We start from the raw sequence: 21,984 nt of genomic DNA, 5'->3' as shown, positions 1-21,984 counted from the left end.
TTTAATTGACTCAAATCAACTCAAGGTGAGTGAGCAGAAATCCGCTGCAGGTATTGAGGAGGAGGGAGGGGGAATGTGCTTAGCTCAGCTTTAAGTTTGCAAGAAGGGACAGGATCCAACAACACTGCGATTTCCAGTTTTATCACTTACAGCTGCTCCTGAAATCGGTTCATTTCCTCCCCACCCTCTTGCTTCTCCAATTATACAGTGAGGTAATTTTTAGATAATATTCAAGAAATAAAATTTTGCACTTTAGACAACTTCTTGGGAATAAATTCCAAGGGATTTTATCATTTAAATTTAGCAAGGGATATCTCTATTTTGCCTTTGCAGGCATTGTTGACTCTGTTTATTTGAGTGTGCACCAGCTGACACCATTTGGTACCTTTCAGATTTGAATCCTTGCTGCAATTTGAGGTTCACATTCAACCCATCTGCAAAGTCTGGTAACACGAATCAAGGGTGACCTTGGGCAGAATAGAAATCTGTTTAACAGAGCCCACATACAGGGTAATATGTGGAACCCGATGGAACAGATGGTGATATTGGCAATAAGAACCTTGTTTGTTAACAGTGATTACAACCATTCCCACCAGCATGACTTTTCATATGTCTCCCTGAGTTTTGTCACACCAAGGAAGACATATTGGTGGCAGACACGCTGCAAGTGGTCAGGGGCAGTGCGTACACAGCAGCGACTCAGGGCTGGCATTTTAAGCCTTGCCGGCTGCGGGAAGTCTGGACAGGTGGAACACTGGCCGTTCTGATAAACAGGTCTCCTGGTTATCACAGTCAGAATTGGAATGCCATAAACAGAATTCCTGACTCTTGTTCCAGCCAGTTTCTCAACAAAGTTAATGATCCAAGAAGTGGAGTGTGTTTGCTAAATTGGTCCATTTCTGGGTCCAAAACAAGGATCTTCCCACCGCAGCCCCAGAGCTATAGGACGCTAGTATTTGTGCCCCCAAACTCTGGCTGAACTCCAGGACTGACAAACTAGCCAAGAGAATGTTCTCCTTTTAAAGAAATATTATTTAAAGAAGTTTTTCACAATTAAGGGAGAGAAACACAATTAATTGTCGGCAAATGCTTAAAATGAAGGGTTTTAAAGTAATATAATTACAGTAAAGTCTAGCCATGGGGAAAAAAAAAGTTGTTTGCATCTATAGCAAAATCAGAAGAATGCCAAAAAAAAATGCTAAGAAATATGTGAAACCAAATGGATTACGTCATATTGATGCACCTTAGCAGGTTTCATTTTGAGTCTTTCAGAATTCCCTTTGATGTTGCCGCCATGGTCACATGACGCTTTCCCAAAGAGAACAGCAGGACTGCAAAGAGAATAGTGAGCACTAACCCAGCACTTCCACAAAAAGCATGCATGTTTTGCTACCGATTTTGAGACAGTCAATCAAAGTCTGGGGAAATCATATGTAATTTTCTTCCAAGTGACGCGGAGTCTTTATTGACCTAGCTGTTCAATCACAATACTTCACTTCCATACATGCTACCTTCTGTTTCAAAGGCTAGAATGCCCTACTCATAATTAACTACCTGCCATCAGCAGAGAACAGCTCTCTTTCGCATGGGTGACGTGTCTTCTAATAAAATAGGAATGACGGTCAAGGAGTGAGGATATTCATAATAAATGACTTTTGCGGCCGGGCACAGTGGCTCAAGCCTGTAATCCCAGCACTTTGGGAGGCTGAGGCGGGTGGATCACGAGGTCAACAGATCGAGACCATCCTAGTCAACATGGTGAAACCCCGTCTCTACTAAAAATACAAAAAAAAAATTAATTGAGCATGGTGGCACACGCCTGTAATCCCAGCTACTCAGGAAGCTGAGGCAGGAGAATTGCCTGAACCCAGGAGGCGGAGGTTGCCGTGAGCCGAGATCGCGCCATTGCACTCCAGCCTGGGTAACAAGAGCGAAACTCCGTCTCAAAAATAAATAAATAAATAAATAAATAAATGACTTTTGCAGCTAGCAAATGTTTCTGTTTAGCCCGGAAATCAGCCGATTTTTATATCTGTCAATGACAAGGGATGCAATCCCAAAGTAATTAGAGATACCGTGGTGTTGATTTTCTTAACCAAATAAGGACACCGAATGCTCTGGTGTGATAGCAAACAAAAAAAGTCTCTGCACTTGCCGGGAATGGTTTATTTTCAGCAGTTCAGATGTCAGTTCTTCAGAGGACCCTCCCTTGACAAGCCTGGTATTCTCTAGGCCCCTTTCCTAACCCCAGGGCCATGGCCCTCTCTCCACACTGTGCTGTTTTAAGTTTGCCCATACTGTTATCTGTTCTGCAATTACCTTTCTAAAATTATTCAGGTACTACTAGTCTCCTTGACTGGAATGTAGGCCGGATGCACTCCTTTCCTGTGGTACCCCTAGAGCCTGGCACAGTGCCCAGCAGGTAAAGAATACCCAGATAATGGTAGAACCATTACCAAAAAATGGTAATAATAATCATCCCTTCACTCAAGGTGGTAAGTTCCCTACCATTGGGAATGAAATGATAACAGCTATAAAGACAGATCACATCTGGTCCCCAGTGAAAGCTGGATTCCAGACTCCTCGTGATACTGGTTAGGGGGTAATCACTTATCGTGCACTAAATACAGTAGATCATGTAGATTCATTTTTACTTGTTTGTTTCATAGTCAAAAAAGACAGGATGCAGGGAGACTAAAACTTGCTCAAAAGCAAGTTAATCAACAGACAGGAAAAAACGTGGGTTTCTGACATTTGATTCATGACTTTTTACATTTTTCAACCTTTTAAGCTTTAAAAAGTACATTATTTTCAGGAAAACAAAACAACACAACAGAATTTACTTGCTTTAGGACATCATTCCTTAGGGAATGGAAACTGAGAAAGAGGAGGAGGCAGAGGCAATAGAGAGGATGAGAGGGGGGCCTCGGGGAAGGAACCGGGGAGAAAGGCGGAGGGAAGGTGGGAAGTGAAGAGAAACGGAAAGGAAGGCAGGAAAGATGTCTCCAAAGGTGCCTGCAGGAGTGAGTGCAAGGAGTGCTGACCATTCAGTCTGGAGGAATTCAAAGAGGTCATGAATTTCGGCACAGAAGTTTCTGGTGGGGAATGTGGAGAAGTTTTGGGTCCTGGAGGCACTGATGAGGAGAGAATAAAATAAAAGTTGCCAGGGTGGAGAGTGTGAGCTTCAGTGCCTACTGGCTCCCTGGGGACCTACAGAACAGACCACCTCTGTAACCGTGAATAAGCACCGGGCCTCAGTTTCCTCATCTGCAAAATGGGCATGACAGGAATATTCCTTTCCCCATAGGACTGCTCTGGGATTTCATGATATATTCCACTCAAGGACTTAGCTCAATACCTGGCCCGTCACTGCAGCTTTCAACAACATCATTTTTTTCAGATCATGGACACATACAATCATATCGCAAAACGTGTGTGTGCGTGAACATTTCATTTTTAGAGAATTTTTATTTAAACAGCCAAATCTCCTACACCTGCAGGGCTAGAACTGGGGCAGTTTCCTCAGGAATCCTACTCAAGCCTTTCCACTCAAGTGTAATCAATGAGCCATAAGGACCATTTCCAGAGTGAAGAAAAATCAAGAGAAATGATTAACGTAAAAAGTCAAGGGTTGGTAAAAATAAACTTAGATAGGTCTAAGTATGCTTCAAATCGAAAGAGGGGGGAAAAAATCACACGATATAAAGATTTCCTCTGAAAATCAGTAATGTTGTAAATTAAACCTGAAAGAGTACTCGCAACTTTAAAATGAGGTTATGCAAATATCAGTCTCTGCACTGTAGGTAATAAAAATCGCGTGGATAATTTTCTGATTGAACATTTTATGGGATTCACTTAGCCTCACAAAATTGGTGGCTAATCAAATTCAAACTGTTGGTCGAGGTCAGATGGGCGTCCACTGACACGAAATGGGGATGTGGAATCCACTTGTTCTGTTGCAGAATTCAGCTTTTCATTCTGTTTTCCAAATTCACTATGATTTTTTTCCGATTCAGCATAACCAATGTTTAGAACAAGATTCCAACAGGCAGGGAGGAATCGGGCTCTAAGGGGCAGAAATGAAAAGCATCCACTCAGTAAACCTGGACGGAAATAATGCAAGAATAATTCTCAGGTTTACCATGAAGACTTTCCCCATTTATTTTATCTGTTAATTCCAGAGGCCTTTTAAGGTATTAATTAACATGTTAAATATGTTCTTCCAGAGAACGTATTTCCTTAATACAAAATAATACCTTTATCCTTAATACAAAACAAAATCTCCTAAAAAGTTATGAAATTAGCTCGAGTTATCTTCCGAGATACTCATATTGCAAGTATTCTAATTCAAAGGATGTAGAATTTTACAACAAAGTGATATAAATGAGAATTTAAAACAAAATCATCTATTGCACAAAATCAAGAGCAAAAATCAACTCTAGAGAAACGATAATAGCAATGAGGTCTATTACTTTATATTGTTCAAAAGTATTACATTTATCCTGTCTGGTTATATAGCACAGAAGATGTCCAGCTACCAGTACAATGAATGCCTCAAAACGTTTGTAAATTGCTATACCTTAACAGGGGACAAGCATCCGTTAAACACACGCTTAGTAGTAGAATATTATCTCTAAAAGCACCATGGTGGAATAATTTTCAGGTAGGAATCTTTTAAGAATGTTTTAAAAATCTCATCTTAGATACACCGGAGAGTGTTTCAAATTAAATTAATGTTCGTTTCATTAAACTACCGAGCAATCCCTCCGTTACTTTTTTGCCCCTCCCCCAACATGCTCCTAAACTGCCACTAGGGGTCAGTATAAAGACGCGGTTTCTTGCATTGTTAGAAGGGAAAATGGAACTCTGAAAATGAAAAGCCCTATGCAACAAAGACAATAGCTGTACAACCTTAGCAATACTAAGTGCAACCTATACATCAAGCTTACAACACGAACTTGCATTTTTCATGAAACTACATTTTAATTTTGTAAATTACTGTGGATTATCTCTATGGCCAGCGCTCCTTCAGTAAAAAGTATTCTAAATGACAGGATTACTTATATAAGTGGGTCTGTGAGTACTGGCCAAGAAGTGTACTCTAAGAACAGGGTGTTAACACTGATTTTTCAGAGGGTGGTGGAACACATTTCTAGCCATTTCATCTCTTCCTGTACAGGGATGGTGAAGGAAAAGTGACACTCGTGGTTTGTATTTTGCTAACTTTAAGAGGAGTTTTTTTCCCCTTCAAAATGATCATCATCATTCATTGCACTCAGCCTTCATTCCACCATGAAATACAGCCAATTCTACCATGAAATATAGCCAATTCTCAGGAATAACCATTAGCCTAAAATCAATAGAATAAAAGAAATGGTAACAATAAATACACAAATACATTCTCTTCCCACCAACTTTACTGAATGGGATAGAAATGTTTTAAAAGGCTTGAAAAACTGCTTTCTATTTCTGCTGGAGAAATTTAACATTCCAGGAAATCACTTAAGGTCATGTCCCTCCTTGACAATACTGAAATGATTGATAAGAACATTGGTCACTGTGCAGTACTGATTTTTCTTGAAGCACTAGATGGAGTATTGACTTGGCTTGAACACTAAGTGAAGTTCTGTGTGTGGCATACGTTTTAAAGTTTTCTCTACAAATTGCATGGCATTCTTGGGCATGATACTCCATAAATAATTCCAATAAGTATTAAAATTAATCAATGCTTTATTTCTATATTAGCAAAGAGAATGTTTAATATTGATAATGCAAAATGATGAGTCAGCCATATATAATGAGGACATTCTAAGGTTTCCAAAGTGCTCAAATGCACATCCATATAATTTGGAGGCATTCTAGCTGTTCTTGGAGTCTCTTTGGGGTGTACTGCTTCTGTATTTCATTATTCCCTCGTGCGGTGCTGACCATAGAGAACACAATGGCAAGACAGTTTCTGGGGAAGAGCTTTTTGTCTCTGGTATTGCAGAAGCTGGCGATGGACCAGTAATCAATCAATTAATTTTTTTAGTCACCACTATATGTGCTACCATTTAGAAATTTCTTGGGTCACTGTGGTCATGGAAAGTCAAAAGAAGTACAAAAAATAAAAAATAATAAACCAAAAAAATGGAGAAAAAAGGATCTCTAAGATTTGGGGAATTCACTCAGTTCTTCATGGATAGAACATGCAATCATTATGAAGAATCAGTGTTAGTATGATCTATGTGTAACCTAGGGATTTACTCTAACAAAACCACAGTTCTCACTTCTCTATAGGTATTAAAATAATTGTAGTTATTACTGTTTATATTTTTATTTTATTCATTGTATTTTATATCCTAAGATAATTGCATCTTTTGAAAACTATCAAGCCAAGATTTATATTAATCTTTATTAGTTCTGAACATTTATTCTAATCTTTTCATGGTTTACCAGTGACCAAATGTGGTGAGCATTGGCTAAGGTAAGTGAAAATCACTGAACCCTTTTTCTTCTTGGAATATCTTAAACTCTAATTCTAATCAGATCCAATAGATGGCAGTGATGTTATAAATTAATAGTTTAAATATTCTTTTAATATGTAGGGTCTGCTCCTCAGAAGAATAATTCCCCCAGTACTTGCATAAATAATGTGGAACTTTGATATAATTAATTGGATAAAGGCGTTCGGGATAAATGCAACATGAAATTTAGCTGAAAATAATATTTCCTCTGTCAAAAATTAACAGCTTTCTCATTTTCAAAAAGTATAACAAATTGAGATTTGTCAAAGAGATCAGCAGTATACCAATAAAGGATATGTGTCCAATCAACTAAATGGATTACACTTTTCTATGAAAGTTACTATTGCCTCTTGGTTTCCATTTTCATCTGTTCCTTCCGATAGGCATTGTTTTAGCCTTATCACCTTTGATTTATTCCCTTTAAAATAGTTTTACTTTGCTTTATCCTTCTTTCGCTGCTAATAAGTGAATCTGGCTGTCCTCTTTCACTATGCCTTTATAAAAATAGTTATTTTTATTCTTATTTATTGCCTTTTCATATTCTTACCCACTTGAAGTAATCTTTATTCCACAGATAATATAGAATTAGAAGTGTCAACAGGAGGTCCTTACAGGGAAGCCTCTGTTTTCCAAGTTATGACAACAAACAAGGAAAACCACACTGATTCTTGCTTTCTGTTTGAAGTAATGGGCATTGACTGATTGTTTGACAACAGATTTTGGTTGTCAAATAGACTTTGTTTTCCTCACTGTCATTTTACATTTGGTTGTTTTTCTTTTTCCTTTTTTTTTTTTTTTTTTTGTTTGAGATGGAGTCTCACTCTGTTGCCCAGGCTGGAGTGCAGTGGCACAGTATCAGCTCACTGCAACCTCTGCCTCCAGGGTTCAAGCGATTCTCATGCATCAGCCTCCTGAGGAGCAGGGATTACAGGTATGCACCACCAGGCCTGGCTAATTTTTTTGTATTTTTAGTAGAGGCAGAGTTTTGCCATGTTGGCCAGGCTGGTCTCAAACTCCTGACCTCAAGTAATCCACCCACCTCAGCCTCCCAAAGTGCTGGGATTATAGATGTGAGCCACCTTGCCCGGACATTTGTTTGTTTTATTTTTGATGTAAGCCTATTTTCTTCTCATTGCCCAGTACGGGATGAAGACTATTCTAGATGCTTGGGATGCTTCAGTGAATTAGATAGAGAAGGCTGCTCCCTGCATGGATGCTAGCAGTTGGTGTGTGTGTGGTTGGTGTGTGTGTGTGTGTGTGTGTGTGTGTGTGGCAGGGGAGGACAGTGCAAAAAATAAATGATGACAAGTGTACCAGTGAATTACATGCTATGTTAGAAAATGATAAGCATATGTAAAATGGGCAGCAGGGAAGGAGCGTTGAGAATATGCATGTGTGTGTGGGGTGCGATCTTAAGCCGTGTGATAATGCTAAGTTGCTTTGCCAGGGTGGCATTCCAACAGAGATATGAAGGGAGTGAGAGACGGAACCGCAGCCTGCCAGGGAAAAAGATTTTCCAGGCAAGAGGGTGGTGACTACAAAGACCTAAGGCAAAATACTCCTGGAAGTGGAATTTACTTCTGGGTTATATTTTGTGTCCATTTTACTCTACGACATTAGCTCCTTTGTAAGTAAAAGGATTCATGTTCGTTAATAATATTTAAACTACCATCTCAAGTATCCATAATTCAAATACCTAGAAATTTCACATGCCCACAACTTACATGAGAATTATCTGCAGGGTGGGGAATGGCCTCTGAGAAGCAAAAAAATGTACTTAGAGAAGAGGCATCAGGCCCTCCTGTATGGGTTTTATGTAAAATGTGATAAAGCTGGGTTACCTGGTATCCAAGCTTTTCATGGACAGAAAGGAAGATTTGAAAGGAACTCTGGCAGGGAGGAAGTTAGAGCTCTGCCAATCAGATCCACTGATAGCAGTGAAAATGAAAAAAACTGAAAGTTCTCAAAAGCCTAAGAAGTAATCAACAAAATACATCGAAGGTCAAAGGAGCTGCCCCCCTGAATTTATTCCCAGTGAGTGGGACAAGGAGCCCCCGCTTCCCAAGGGGCCCTGAGAACACTGCCGAGGGTCATATGGCAGCCACTTAGTCAAAATGGCAACCATAACTTTCCCCACCAATGTTTAATAACAGGGTGATCAGTTTAAAAGGCTGAGAGGGAGCTGGATGCAGAGGCTCACATCTGTAATCCCAGCACTTTGGGAGGCCAAGATAGGAGGACTGCTTGAACTTAGAAATTTGAGAGACCAGCCTGGACAACACGGTAAGATCCCATCTCTCAAAAAAAGTAAAATGCCAGATGCAATGGCTCACACCTTTAATTCCCACACTTTGGGAGGTTGAGGTGGGCGGATCACAAGGTCAAGAGATAGAGACCATTCTGGCCAACCTGGTGAAACCCCATCTCTTCTAAAAATGCAAAAATTAGCTGGGCATGGTGGCACGTGCCTGTAATCCCAGCTACTTGGGAGGCTGAGGCAGGAGAACCACTTGAACCCAGGAGGTTGCAGTGAGCCAAGATTGCACCACTGCACTTCAGCCTGAGCAATAGAGCAAGACCCTGTCTAAAAATAAAAAAATAAGAAATAAAAAACAGAAGGTTGAGAGGAAAAGATTTTAGATTTTAATTCAAACATCACAAATTTTTTAAAGTTTTTTTTGGATTAAAGAAGTAAATTTTTAAAAATCCACTAAACTTGAGTATCTGGGAAACCTCATTCATAAAGAGTACCAACTAGGCAAGGTTTTTTGGCATCAATTAAGGTGATGATCAGATTATTTTAATAAAGTTGAAAATCTTCCACATAAGGCTAGGAATGGTCTGACTATTTATTTATGATTGCTGCTAAAATTGCTCATCATCATACTATTTTATTATATTTTATGTGTTTTTTTTATGAGAAAGCAAGATGTGTGAAAATTTGAAATCAGATACATTAGACTATAAATTTACAGAAAGATTATAAAATTCTATTTTTAGATTATAAAAATATTTTAAATAAAAACGAATTTGTTAGCTTTACAAAAAGGGTTACAACAAAGTACATTTCTCCTTCCCCAGGCTGATTATTTAATTTAGAAAATTTTGATCTACCCACAACTTTCCAAGCAAAAATCTATTACATAAAGGAAATTGCACCAACGTTATATGTTACCATGACAACGCCAGCAATTACTCAATGCGTGAAATGAGCCTCCAATTCCAGAAGATGCCCTGAGTTAAGAATTGGGTTTTAAAATTTCATTTTAGACACATTAAGATATGTGTGTAGGAGAAGGGTTATATTTTAACCTACACACAAAATTGGTATTTGCAGTGCTTATGTGCATTTTTAAAAAGCAGGCTAGCGAGGATCAAATATTCAAACGCAAATGCACCTGGAGAAAGTTATGTGGGTTTTTGCCTCCTATACGACTTACATATGACAGAAAAATAATTAGAAAACCTTGATTCCCACTATCCCAGCAGCAAAGCCGTGATGCTTCCTAGGGGAGATGATGGAACGGACTGCTGCTAAAAGTGACACCAGAAATACTCACCAATGCTGAGTTTAAGCTCACAATTCTAAAAAGACGATCTGAGTAGAAAATTATTTTATTAAAAATAACCAATCACATTCGTTGTCTCATTTCCGTCGTATTTGGCATTAGGTATTGAACTCAAGGAGGTTTCGAGAAGGAGTCCTTCTATAAGTGGCTGGTTCATGTTCATTCCTTTTGATCGACTCTAGAATCTTTTGCAACTTTAGTCTTCAGCATTTGGCATAAACCTGTCAAATCTGATTCCATATCCTCCTCAAAAGCATTTATCTTCAATATTTTTTTAGCTCAGAAAATCCCAGGTAAAAACTATATAAACCTCAGAGAACATTCAGAAAGCCGCTCTCATTCATGTCCCATTTCCCTTACAAAATATAAAATTAAAAAAAAATAACAGAATGGACAGTATATAATGGGTTAAAGAAACGACTGCAATTAAAAATTTACAAGAATAAAATTAAATTACAAAAATAAGTTAACCAAAAGCCAGGCGTCATTTAGTCCTGACTAACCTTTCCGTGGTAACCAAAGGAACTCTAGAGACAGTCAGATGACAAAAATGTGTCAGATAGATCATTAAACTGAGAGAGAAGGCAGTTCTCTCTCTGAAGGCAGCCCCTTTTAGAACTACTTACCACCCTAGTTTCCTATGATTTTTGTATAAAATAAAACAAAAAATACAAGCCGGGCAAAGTCACATCAAATCAAGATAGCTACACCCTCTGGAGGCCTGTTAAAGTATTCTAGATAATATACAAATCGAAATGGACGGGAAAGAGAAGTGGTTTAGTGTTGCATTGTGCGACCATACTGGAAAAATCACTGAATATGCTATTTTCAAATTGCTACTTAGAAGGACTCAATATTACAGAAATTTGGTGCTTTCATAGAGATAACAATGACCCTTAATTTAGGAAATTACTATGTCCAAGATAGTAGCTACCAAAGGAACACAGTTTTGTTTTGACGCTTATGCATTTCTGTTACATTTTTACCAGGCAGTTAGATTTGTAGTCATTCCATTAGGGTCTTATAAAATATTTGGGTGGGCTGGGCATGTTGGTTCATGCCTATAATCCCAGCACTTTGGGAGGCTGAGGTGGGTGGATCATGACGTCAGGAGTTCAAGACCATCCTTGGCCAACCTATTGAAACCCCATCTCTACTAAAAATACAAAAATTAGCTGGGCGTGGGCGTGCCTGTAGTTCCTGGTGCTCGGGAGGCTGAGGCAGGAAATTTGCTTGAACTCAGGAGGTGAAGGTTGCGGTGAGCTGAGATTGTGCCACTGCACTCCAGCCTGGGCTACAGAGTAAGACTCCATCTCACACACACACTATATATATATATTTGTATAGGAGAACAGAAAGGGAAAGAAAGGCTAATAACTATTATGTATGTGATGGAGGCAGACAGATTTATTTCAAGTTAGAAAAGGATAATTTTAGCCACAATATCACAAAGCAATAATAAATGAAAGCAAACTAACATACCAAATGAGATGTTGAGAGGGCAAGTAATTATTTTCTTTATGGAAGTTGCCTTCAATAAATGCTTACTATTTTATAAGGCAGTCTTACCTTCCATAGAGGAAAGACTTTGAAGTCTGACAGACCTGCATTGATTTCCAGCTCAGCGATTTTGATAAAAATGTGTACCCAGGAAAATTATGTAACCTCAAAAAATCTCAGTTTCCTTAACTGCTGGCAGATTATTTTGGTAATTTTAAAATGAGTATTAGACACCAGAGTGTTTGGGATGCAGAAGGCATTCCTATTCCTTAACTTGTCTTCACAGTATTTGCCTATAATATGTTTTTTGGTTTATTTGTTTGTTTTTTGGGGTGGAGCCTTGCTCTGTCACCCAGGCTGGAGTGCAATGGCACGATCTCGGCTCACTACAACCTCTGCCTCCCAGGTTCAAGCAATTCTCCTGCCTCAGCCTCCCCAGTAGGTGGGATTATAGGCGTGCACCACCGTGCCCAGCTAATTTTTTGTATTTTAAGTAGAGATGAAGTTTCACCATGTTAGCCAGGCTGGTCTGGAACTCCTGACCTCAAATGATATGCCCACCTTGGCCTCCCAAAGTGCTGTGATTACTGGCGTGAGCCACTGACCTTTTAACTCTTTCTCTGTTATCTAAAGTTCGTAGCCTTTTAAAATGGTTCTTTAAGCATTCTTCCAGATTTACCAAATGCTCATGCTATGTTGTCTTTAACATTTCCAGCATTATTCAGTCTTATTTGTAGAAGCTTCAACAAGAGTCCTCCTGGTCCCTGAAATCAAATGGACTGCACATTTTCCCATCAAAGTCAGACATAGTTAAGATTTTGTAATATTTTTGGAAAACAGGACCATCTGATGATTCTGTTTTCATAAGGGATTCTGAAGAATAAACCAAAGATAGACCATCTGGAGAAATTCATAGACTATCTTGAGAGTCAAAATCTTAACATTAGAACATCCTGGACTGTGAATTGCCCCACCAGTCGGTGTTGGGGGAGGAGCTCTGAACTTACTTTGCATTAGCAGGGTTGCACGTGGTGAGGTTTGCCAGCGCCAGAGCGGCTGCTTCCCGTACCTCTTCATTGTCACTTTTTAGCAACTGAATTAACTGTGGAATACCTACAGAAAGAGAAAGGTAAAAATGTGACTTTTAAAATGCCCATGTGCACTAAAATATGGTAACCTAAAAATGCTCAAAAGAGTTGTTTCAGTTGGCTTACCCTGGTTATTGAAAAAGTCTTTGCTGCCTGAATTCTCACACATTGCTGAAATAGCTTGGGAGGCGGCAATTTTAGTGCCATCATTTTCAGAACCCAAAAGGGCCACAAGGCACTTTTCAACCTCTTGTTCATGGAAAAGTTTTCTATTTTCAGCTTTCATACACAAAAAGGAAAAAAAATCAGAATTTTAATGCAAACATTGTGAACTATTATTACTTTCTCATCTAAGGTCTAATAGGAATTCAGACCATTTGCTAGCTTTAGTATGAGTCTAAACTACACCAAATCTGTAACTATTTAACGTTAGATTACAGCAATTATGCAAAATGAATCACGGATGTTGCATTTCCCGCCCCCCCCCCCCCCCCCGCCCGCCATTCCCTTGTATTGAGATCAGTATGATGGCCAAGGAAATTCTATAATAGAAATAAGGCAAGTTTTCGGATTTAGCAAGCACTGGTTTCACACCAGTCATGTACCTGACCTGGTGCTCCGTGTTCACACAGGCCATCTGCTCACTAAGGACAAAATCCAGCTTATCTGATGGTTCTTTTAAATGTAAAACCCAATATTGGAAGAATGCCTAAGATGAGCAAACTGATTAGCTGGACGCTTACGAGGTTCAGGAGAAGAGCAGAGGAGAGGAGGAAGTAAAAATGAGTTGTAAGTATCGTCCCGAGTCTTAAGAAATGTATAGTCTTATGTCAAACTACAATCATAATTTTTTCTCAAATGACAGTACATACGTAAGTAGCAAAAATTTAAATAATTATTTAATTAAGTTATGACTCTAAGCACATACCATTACATTCATCCCATTTAAAACACTATGTTTGAAACTGAAGTATTTTTAATATTCTTTAAAGTATCTTTAATGTTCCCTAAACATTGTTTTCTCTTGGCTTCGTTTGATTTTTTATAAATGACAGTCTCATTACTATATTAATGTAAATATTGCATTAAACTAAATGAGAACATTAAAATAATTTTTTTTGTGTTATATTAATTCTAATTTTTTCATGTTCTAGCTAATTCTAAAGGAGTTGCTATTTATTAAAGTATGTTCTAGAAAAAATATATTAAGTCAAACTGTTTTGATGACATAAAGAGGTACCAGAGACTAATATAAAAAGAAACAACTTACAAATAATTCCTTGTTAAATAATTTCATTCCTTCAAAAACTTGTCATAGATTTGATTATTAATACCCTTTATAAAGTTTATAAAATTAATCTTTATAAATTCTATTTTTGTGATTAAAATGGAAGAATGTGTCATATGCACTCTTAGGATATAATAAATAAGAGAAGAATATTCTATTAGAGTAAGAATCTTTGCAAAAAAAGTTAATAATTTAGATTGCAATATTTACATGTGGAACTAGTTCATTACTTATATGTAATTTAATTAACTTGTTTTTTTTTAGACCTATTTTCAGAAATTAACACCAACTAGGTTTCCATTGTAAAGTTATGATTTCTTCCTTCCCTCAAAGATGACTAAAAAAAAATCATCCTTTTTCGCAGAAGCAGAGTTACATTTAGATGGCACCATATTTGCAAATACTTTTGGCCTCTGTTCACCTGATACACAATATATGTCACACAATCTGGCCATAACTGGCACAGGCTAAGTTATTAATGCTTCTGCTCATTCATTTTAAACCAAACATGAACCATGTCCTGTAATCCTATCATTTTAATCTCTTGTTCCTTTCATGTACTGTCAGAATTCAGGCAGCCCATAACCTTTTTACATGAAAAAGCTTTAGTTAATACTTAAATCTCAATGATGTGGCTCCAAAAATGTTTTAAAAGATACATAGTTCTTATTATTTTTCACTGAATAAGTAATATCCAAAACTTTTCTGGAGTCTCTGACCTAAAATGCTTAGATTTATCATTAAGATTTTCCCGATGGCTCTGAATGCAATTTTCTAAACAGAACCCTCTTGGCGTGGATTCTATAGGGAAAACTGGCCAAAATGATTAATTTGAAAAGACGAACTTTGGAGCATGTAGTTGTTGCTTTCAGAAAACAGTATATTTATAACTACTGAAAAGATTTTTAAAAATAATTTAAATAGATACTGAGAGCAATTAGTTTCTCAACCTTGCTTCCAGTGTTCTCAAAATGCAGCTGTGTTCACTAAACCTCAAAAGTGCTGACTGCAGATGAAATAACATATTAACCAAATACTTTCATTGAATTGCTACACCAAGAAGTATTTGTGTTTTAATTACTCAGATCATAAAATGGTAAGATAGTTATGCTACTAATAGCATAATGTCCTTTAAAAATAACATTTGTTCAGTATCCTTAAAATAAAAAAGCATGACGTTTTGTTACTGGAAGTAAATCTGTGTGTAATGATGCTTTCATTCATCCATTCTCAGAAGTTGCTGTTGTGCCTCTTTTACTCCTGCTGAGATGTTAATGCCAGTTCATAAACCTCATGGCAGCACAGTAATTAACACCTTCCTCCTACGGGTCCCAGGTCAAAGGCATATTTGATTTGGGCTTTCCACAATTGAGATGCATGTTAAAACTTTACTCAACAAACAAAACTCAAAGAAAGTGTGCTTATGGGTTTGGATGTTTCAACTGTACTTCTGACATACAATGACAATGCATGACTTTGTCTAAAAAATATTCTTTTGATAATTGTAAGTAAAAATAAGTGTTATAAATTGCTATTGATAGTTACATTGTTCTTAATAACAGTATAAGGAGCAATATTTTTAAAAATCTACTTATAAATGGAGTTTTCTAACTGTGGGACATTTTTTACACTTCTTCATGATTATATGCTTTCAACATAGGAATACTAGGAGATAGCTTTCTTAAGCATTGTTAAGTTTTTAGAGTTTGCCACTGTAATTTAAAATAAGACACGTCTGGTTAAGCTGGCTGGGTCTGGCAGATAGAGGTCAAGGCAGGCAAGAGTTGATATACAAAGAAGTAGACACATGATATGGTTTGGCTGTGTCCCCAAACAAATCTCATCGTGAATTCGTGAGAGAGACCAGGTGGAGATAATTGAATCATGGGAGCAGTTTCCCCCATCCTGTTCTCCTGATAGTGAGTGAGTTCTCACGAGATCTGACGGCTTTATAAGGGGCTTCCATCTTTGCTGGGCTTTCATTTTCTCGCCTGCCACTCTGTGAGAAGGTGCTCCCTGCCACGATTGTAAGTTTCCTGAGGCCTCCCCAGCCATGCAGAGCTGTGAGTCAATTAAACTTTTTTTTCCTTTATCAATTCCCTGGTCTTAGATATTTCTTCATCGCATGATGAGAACAGACTAGTTTAACAAAAAATACACGTAGGATCTGCAAAAAGGCAGAACCTAGACCAGGCAGGAGGAAGAGGTGGATATGGTAGCTCTAGCCACATAGTAAGAGTTAAGAGGTAAATAAATCAATAAAAATAGAGAATAATCAGGCAAATGACAAAGATGTCAAACTATCTACTAGCACTGGCCCCAAAGATGGTTCTGCCTTAATATTGAGTTCTGGTCAGAAGTGGGCAGTACTGCCCAAAAATGTCTATGGCTAAGGCAGATCAGAGTCGTTACAGGAAATTCTGCGTCTGGAATGGAGAGATTTCTCAAAGCCCTGCACTTCAATCAGAAGAGCATTCACTCATAATAATTTATTGGGATATATGAACAGAGAGAAAGTTTGAATCATTGTGGAATCATCTACCTTTCTAGAGGTTCCAAGAATCAAGCTTTCAGACCAGATACCTCCTAGGCTATAAGAAAATTAAACCACCTCTGCATTCATTGAATTTGACAAAACACCTGGCATGCTTTTTCACTTTTTGTAAAGTTGCCACAGATGAAAACAATTTAAAAAGAAAGGAGGCTATGTCAGAAGGGATAGAGGAAGATTACCAGTTGAATAAGTTGAATTATAAAATGTAAGTTTTCACAGTAATTGAGGAAACCTGCAAGATCATGGTGAACGAGCCCTACTGTAATACAGACGGCTGTTGATTGAATGATGTTAAGGTAGATATAAGTCTCCGCCATCTGGAAAATGGAGGTTCTGCTCAGCAATGGAAGTTAACTTTTGTGCTGTGCTTGCTTGGTACTCCAATGAGGATTGGGTTGCTTTAGTCCATGCATGGGTTGTTGCTTTAATCTACCATAGTGGAGACAGGTAAAGATCTGGTGTGAGAAAACTGGCAGCATATGTAGAGCAGAGTGGGCTATACAAGGTTAAAGCACAAGGAAGCAGGTTTTTAATTTCTTAAGGACAAAAAGAGAAACCAGTTATTTTACTGACACCTTAAAAATTAACAGAATTAGAAAATTGGATTTTTCCTCTAAATCGAGCTGTTGGAAGAACATAGATACCAACAGGTGAAAACAGTATTTCCCAAAGCGGAATCCAGACAGAAGGTGCAAACCAGAGCAAATGAGTACAAAACGATGGTCTAACAAAGTTATACAATCCAGAGCACAAGGGGGAGTATATGAGGAAGAACAAATTGATAACCAATGGCCGTGCACTGTGTGAAATAGAAGAATCTCTAATGCCAAGTGGGACTATCTGGACTTGATCCTGCTTATTTTAGCTCAAGAGTTACTAACCTGGGGTCCATGAATTCAGAAGACATAGGTGGGCTTCAGGCAGTCTATAAAGTCTCTGCAATTATATGCAGAATGTAGTGTATTTGTACATTTTCAGAAGGTTACTCTTTGTTCAGATTCTCAAAAAAACTTAACGCTCTCCAAAGTAAAGTGTGGGCAGCATAGTTGGATGTGCTTGGAAGCCGTCAGGAAGACAGGCAGGAATTTAGAAGACAGGTCAGAATTAGAAACAGATTTGGGATTCATAAGCAAATAAGGAGGCAGCTGAAACATTAGTCATAAGTGAGAGTGTTCAGGAAGATTTTCAAGAGAACAAGACAGAAAGCAGGAAGGCAAGTTTAGTATTGAAATAAGCTGAGCAAATCAGTAAAGGTGAAGGCAATTAATAAACAATCAGGAGAGAGGGGTGTTTTGGACCCCTTTTATCCCCAAGGGATAAAAGAGTTTAGAGGAGGAGGGGGAAATCAACAGTGTGGACTCCCACCCAGAGGTCAAGTTAAAAAGGACTGAAAATGCCTCTGCAGGATTTAGGAGCTGAGAGGTCAATGTCAAATTGACCAGAATGGTGGAAAAGGAAGTCAGGTGCAGCAGGTGACATGATGGAGACGAGAGGAAGACATGGGGCTGTTTTAAATGGACTGATCTGTCAAAGAGGATGATTGAGGGAAAAAAGGAGCAAAAGAGGACCCTGGGGCAAGGGAAAGAGAAGAAGAAAGAAATTTCCACAAGTAACCCAGGCCACAAGCAAGGAAGGGCCTCCAGAAAGCTCTGAACTTCCATCACCTTCCTCTTACATTAACCACTGAGAAGGTAAACTCTGGCATTGCAGTGCCACATGACAGGAAGTCTCCTTGTCATCCAAAATCAGGCTACAGGAGTACCTTGTCCTCTCAATTGATGGGAAAACAGGCAAAGGGCACCCTGTAGGCTTCCTCTATTTATTAAAATCAGGCCCAGGCAGAGCCCTCTGCATTCCATCATGAGCATTAAAAACTGAAATTATGAAACAGAGAAAGAAGAACAGAGATGGTCTAAAAATAAGTATTCATGGGGAAAAATGAAATGAAACAAAAACAAGAATCCAAAGTATATTAGAAAACACTAGCTTCCTGAATTAAGGGAAAAAACCATGACTCTGGAGATCAAAAGCCTCCTGTGTAGTAAAGACAGTGGAGAAGGGGACTTAGACACATTTTGGCAAAATTTTCAAACTCAGAATAAAAAATTCTACCTTAATACGGGAAAAAAATCACATATGCAAGATAACGGAAATCAGGCTTGAATTCTATAAAAGCAAGCTTCATATATATTTAAGGAGAAATATTATGCAACAATTCCAAACCCAGTTAAATGGTCATATATGTTTGAAGGCCGAAAGCCTATTCACAGGTAAGGTCTCAAAGCATATCACTATTGGCTATGCCTTAAAAAAAAATTTTTTTTTTTTTTGAGACAGAGTTTCAATCTTGTTACCCAGGCTGGAGTGCAATGGCGCGATCTCGGCTCACCGCAACCTCCGCCTCTTGGGGTTCAAGCAATTCTCCTGCCTCAGCCTCCTGAGTAGCTGGGATTACAGACACGCGCCACCATGCCCAGCTAATTTTTTTGTATTTTTAGTAGAGACGGGGTTTCACCATGTTGACCAGGATGGTCTTGATCTCTTGACCTCGTGATCCACCCGCCTTGGCCTCCCAAAGTGCTGGGATTACAGGTGTGAGCCACCGCGCCCGGCCAAAAAAATTTTTAACTGAAAAAATATATTCTGGTTAATTTTAGAAATGAATCAAAAATAAAATAAGGATAGGTAAGCTTAACTAGGAGAAATTGACAGCACACACCGAAACAGACTCAACATGCATGTAACTCTAAATGATAATGTAGTTAAAATGGAATGTAATTACAAAGTGATTGTTTTAAGAGAGGCTTTGGGCCAGGAGTGGTGGCTCACGTCTGTAATCCCAGCACTTTGGGAGGGCAAGGCGGGAGGACTGCCTGAGGTCAGGAATTCAAGACCAGCCTGGCTAACATGGTGAAACCCCATCTCTACTAAAAATACAAAAATTAACAAGGCACGGTGGTGCGTGCCTGTAGTCCCAGCTATGTGAGAGGCTGAGGCAGAAAAATCGCTTGAACCAGGGAGGTGGAGGTTGCAATGAGCCAAGATTGTACCACTGCACTCCAGCCTGGGTGACAGAGTGAGACTCTGTCTCAAAAAAGATTAAAATTAGAATTAAAAATATAATTACCATAAGATTCAGTAATTCCACTTCTAGGTATATACCCAAAATAATTGAAACCAGGGACTCAAAGAGATACCTGTATACCCACATTCTTAGCAGCATTATTCACATTAACCAAAAGGCAGATGCAACCCGACTGTCCATCCATGGTTGAAAGGATAAATAAAACGTAGTCTATACAGACAATGGAATATTCTCTGGCTTTAGGAAGGAAGGAAATTCTGACATATGCTACAGTATGAATGAACCTTGAGGACATCATGGTTCATTTGTTCAAAAGCACAAATACTGTATGATTCCACGTATGTGAAGAATCTAGGGTCATGAAATTCATAGAAAGTAGAATGGTGGTTGCTAGGAGTGAGAGTGAAGAGTGGAAATTATTGTTTAATTGGTGTACTTTTAGTTTTGCACTAGATGCAAAGATTTCAGTAGATGGACAGCACCACAACAATGTGAATACATTTAATGCCACTAAACTGTACACTTAAAAATGATGAAGTTGGTAAATTTTATATTACTTGTATTTCACCACAATTTAAAAAGCAAGAATGGAATTGATTTCCTTTTCTTCAAGCAAAACTGCTCCCCTTCTTGAGTTCTCCATTTCTGCAAGTGGCACCATTTTATTCCCATCTGTCTAAGCCAGAAACCTGGCCTCATGCTTCATATTGCCTTCTTCCTCTGTCAACGAACATAGTTATTCAACAAATACTCACACATGTGCTGGTGGTTCTCCTTCCAGAGAACCTTGCGCCCATCCTGACCACCACATTTATTTCAGGGCACCTTCACAGCTCACCTAGATTACTACAGCAACCGCCCTATTGGTCTTCTGTGTCTGGTCCTAAACACTTCCAATCTCTTCTCCACTTTGCAACAGGAGTTCTCTTTCTTTAAAAAGTGAACATTCGTGAGGTTTCCTCCCTTCTCTGAGTAACTTCAGTGGCTCTTTGTTGGCATTAAAATAAAGTCCAAAGTCCTTAACTGGGCTTATAATGTCAATGAGCACTGGACTCCTCACTGTGTCTGCAGCCTGAGCGCTCAGTGTTCTGTGACATTCTGGTCATTAGCCATTCTGGAACTTGCCATGTTGTCCCTCCTCTGGCCTTTATACACATTGTTCCTTCTCCATCCCAGCTGAACCTTCTTTGACCAGTCAGTTTCTCTTACTTACTCTAGGTCCTAGCTTGTAAATCACTGATTCCAGGAAGATTTATCTGATCCAGGTCTGTGCTGGGAGCCTTCCTGGGTGATCCTGTGTTTCCATCATTAATCACTTTGAACACTGCATTGTGATTGCCTGTTTACTTTTCTGTTCTGGGTGAGACTTTTCTGTTCTGGGTAAGGACTTAATAATAAATCATGAGCAAATGAATTTATACATTGTTCTGGAAAGGTTGTAGTTCACTCAAAATCACACGAGTAGGTCATTGCAATGCCAATAGTGGAACTCCAGTAGCAGCAACTCTGTCCGGTGTGCTTTTCAGTACTGTGGCATATAATGGATCATCAAACTCACCACCTCAAAATGAGTTAGAACAGACTTGGAATGACCCAGCCACATTTGATACATATAATACTCTCCAGAGAGACGCAGAGATATGCAAACATTTTAGGAGTGACATTGTCCATGTCTTAGCATTTTACTTCTCTTTGGGTTTCAATTAGCTAAGAAGGACTGGGATAGAAGGAAAATAGAGCTGACCAGCTAAGATAATGTATAAGTTCCATTTGATAGAATACTGGAGAAACTGTCTTTTGCCAATATTAAAAAACCTTGATTTCATAATCAGTCTCTCAAATAGGAATTTATAATGTAACTCATGAGGCCCCTCTATATACACTACATACTGGATAGTGAAATCCTGCTTACTGCATTAAAGCTTTGTCTTGAAGAAATCCAGTGTGTGCTGAAAAGGAAGTGTTTCCCATAGTATAAACACAGATAGACAGGTAGATAGATATACAGATGTGAGTATATGTGTTTAGAATATAAGTCACTTAAAATAGTCAATGCCGTCATCATTTATAACAGTGGTGGTGCAGAAGGGGAAAAATAAAATCACATCCTTTATTAAATAAGACTCCAAATATACATAAATTAAAACTATGATTTCATCTTCTGTGCTTGTGATATAATTTATCTCTCATATTTTACAGATTTATGTCAACATAACTTGTCACTGAAATGCAAATTGTATTATGTATATAGTATGAGCATATTACTTTTCACAGCTGTAGAACGTGGTACTACTAGACTCCAGCTGAAACTTAAAAATTACTTTATAGATATTATTGTGAATGTGAATTTCTTCAAACAGTGCTTTCAGGTTCACAAACAATGCATACATTCTA

General features: G+C 38.4%; 1 protein-coding gene across 5 annotated transcripts in view; it reads right to left on the bottom strand.

Moving 5' to 3' along the window:
- The window catches only part of ARMC3 (armadillo repeat containing 3), a 109,402-nt gene that overhangs the window by 43,760 nt on the left and 43,658 nt on the right, over nucleotides 1-21,984 (bottom strand). For all 5 annotated transcript variants that reach the window (XM_002750094.6, XM_009000036.4, XM_035306942.3 and 2 more), the window contains 2 exons: nucleotides 12,790-12,942; nucleotides 12,583-12,688 (listed from right to left, as the gene is read on the bottom strand). In XM_002750094.6, the coding sequence (XP_002750140.5) occupies nucleotides 12,583-12,688; nucleotides 12,790-12,942 (259 nt within the window). The remainder of the gene's footprint in view (nucleotides 1-12,582; nucleotides 12,689-12,789; nucleotides 12,943-21,984) is intronic.

This window comes from Callithrix jacchus, chromosome 7 (assembly GCF_049354715.1).
Source record: "Callithrix jacchus isolate 240 chromosome 7, calJac240_pri, whole genome shotgun sequence".
NCBI lineage: Eukaryota > Metazoa > Chordata > Mammalia > Primates > Cebidae > Callithrix > Callithrix jacchus.
Note: the sequence above shows the minus strand (reverse complement) of the source record. Positions and strands in the feature narration are given on the sequence as shown.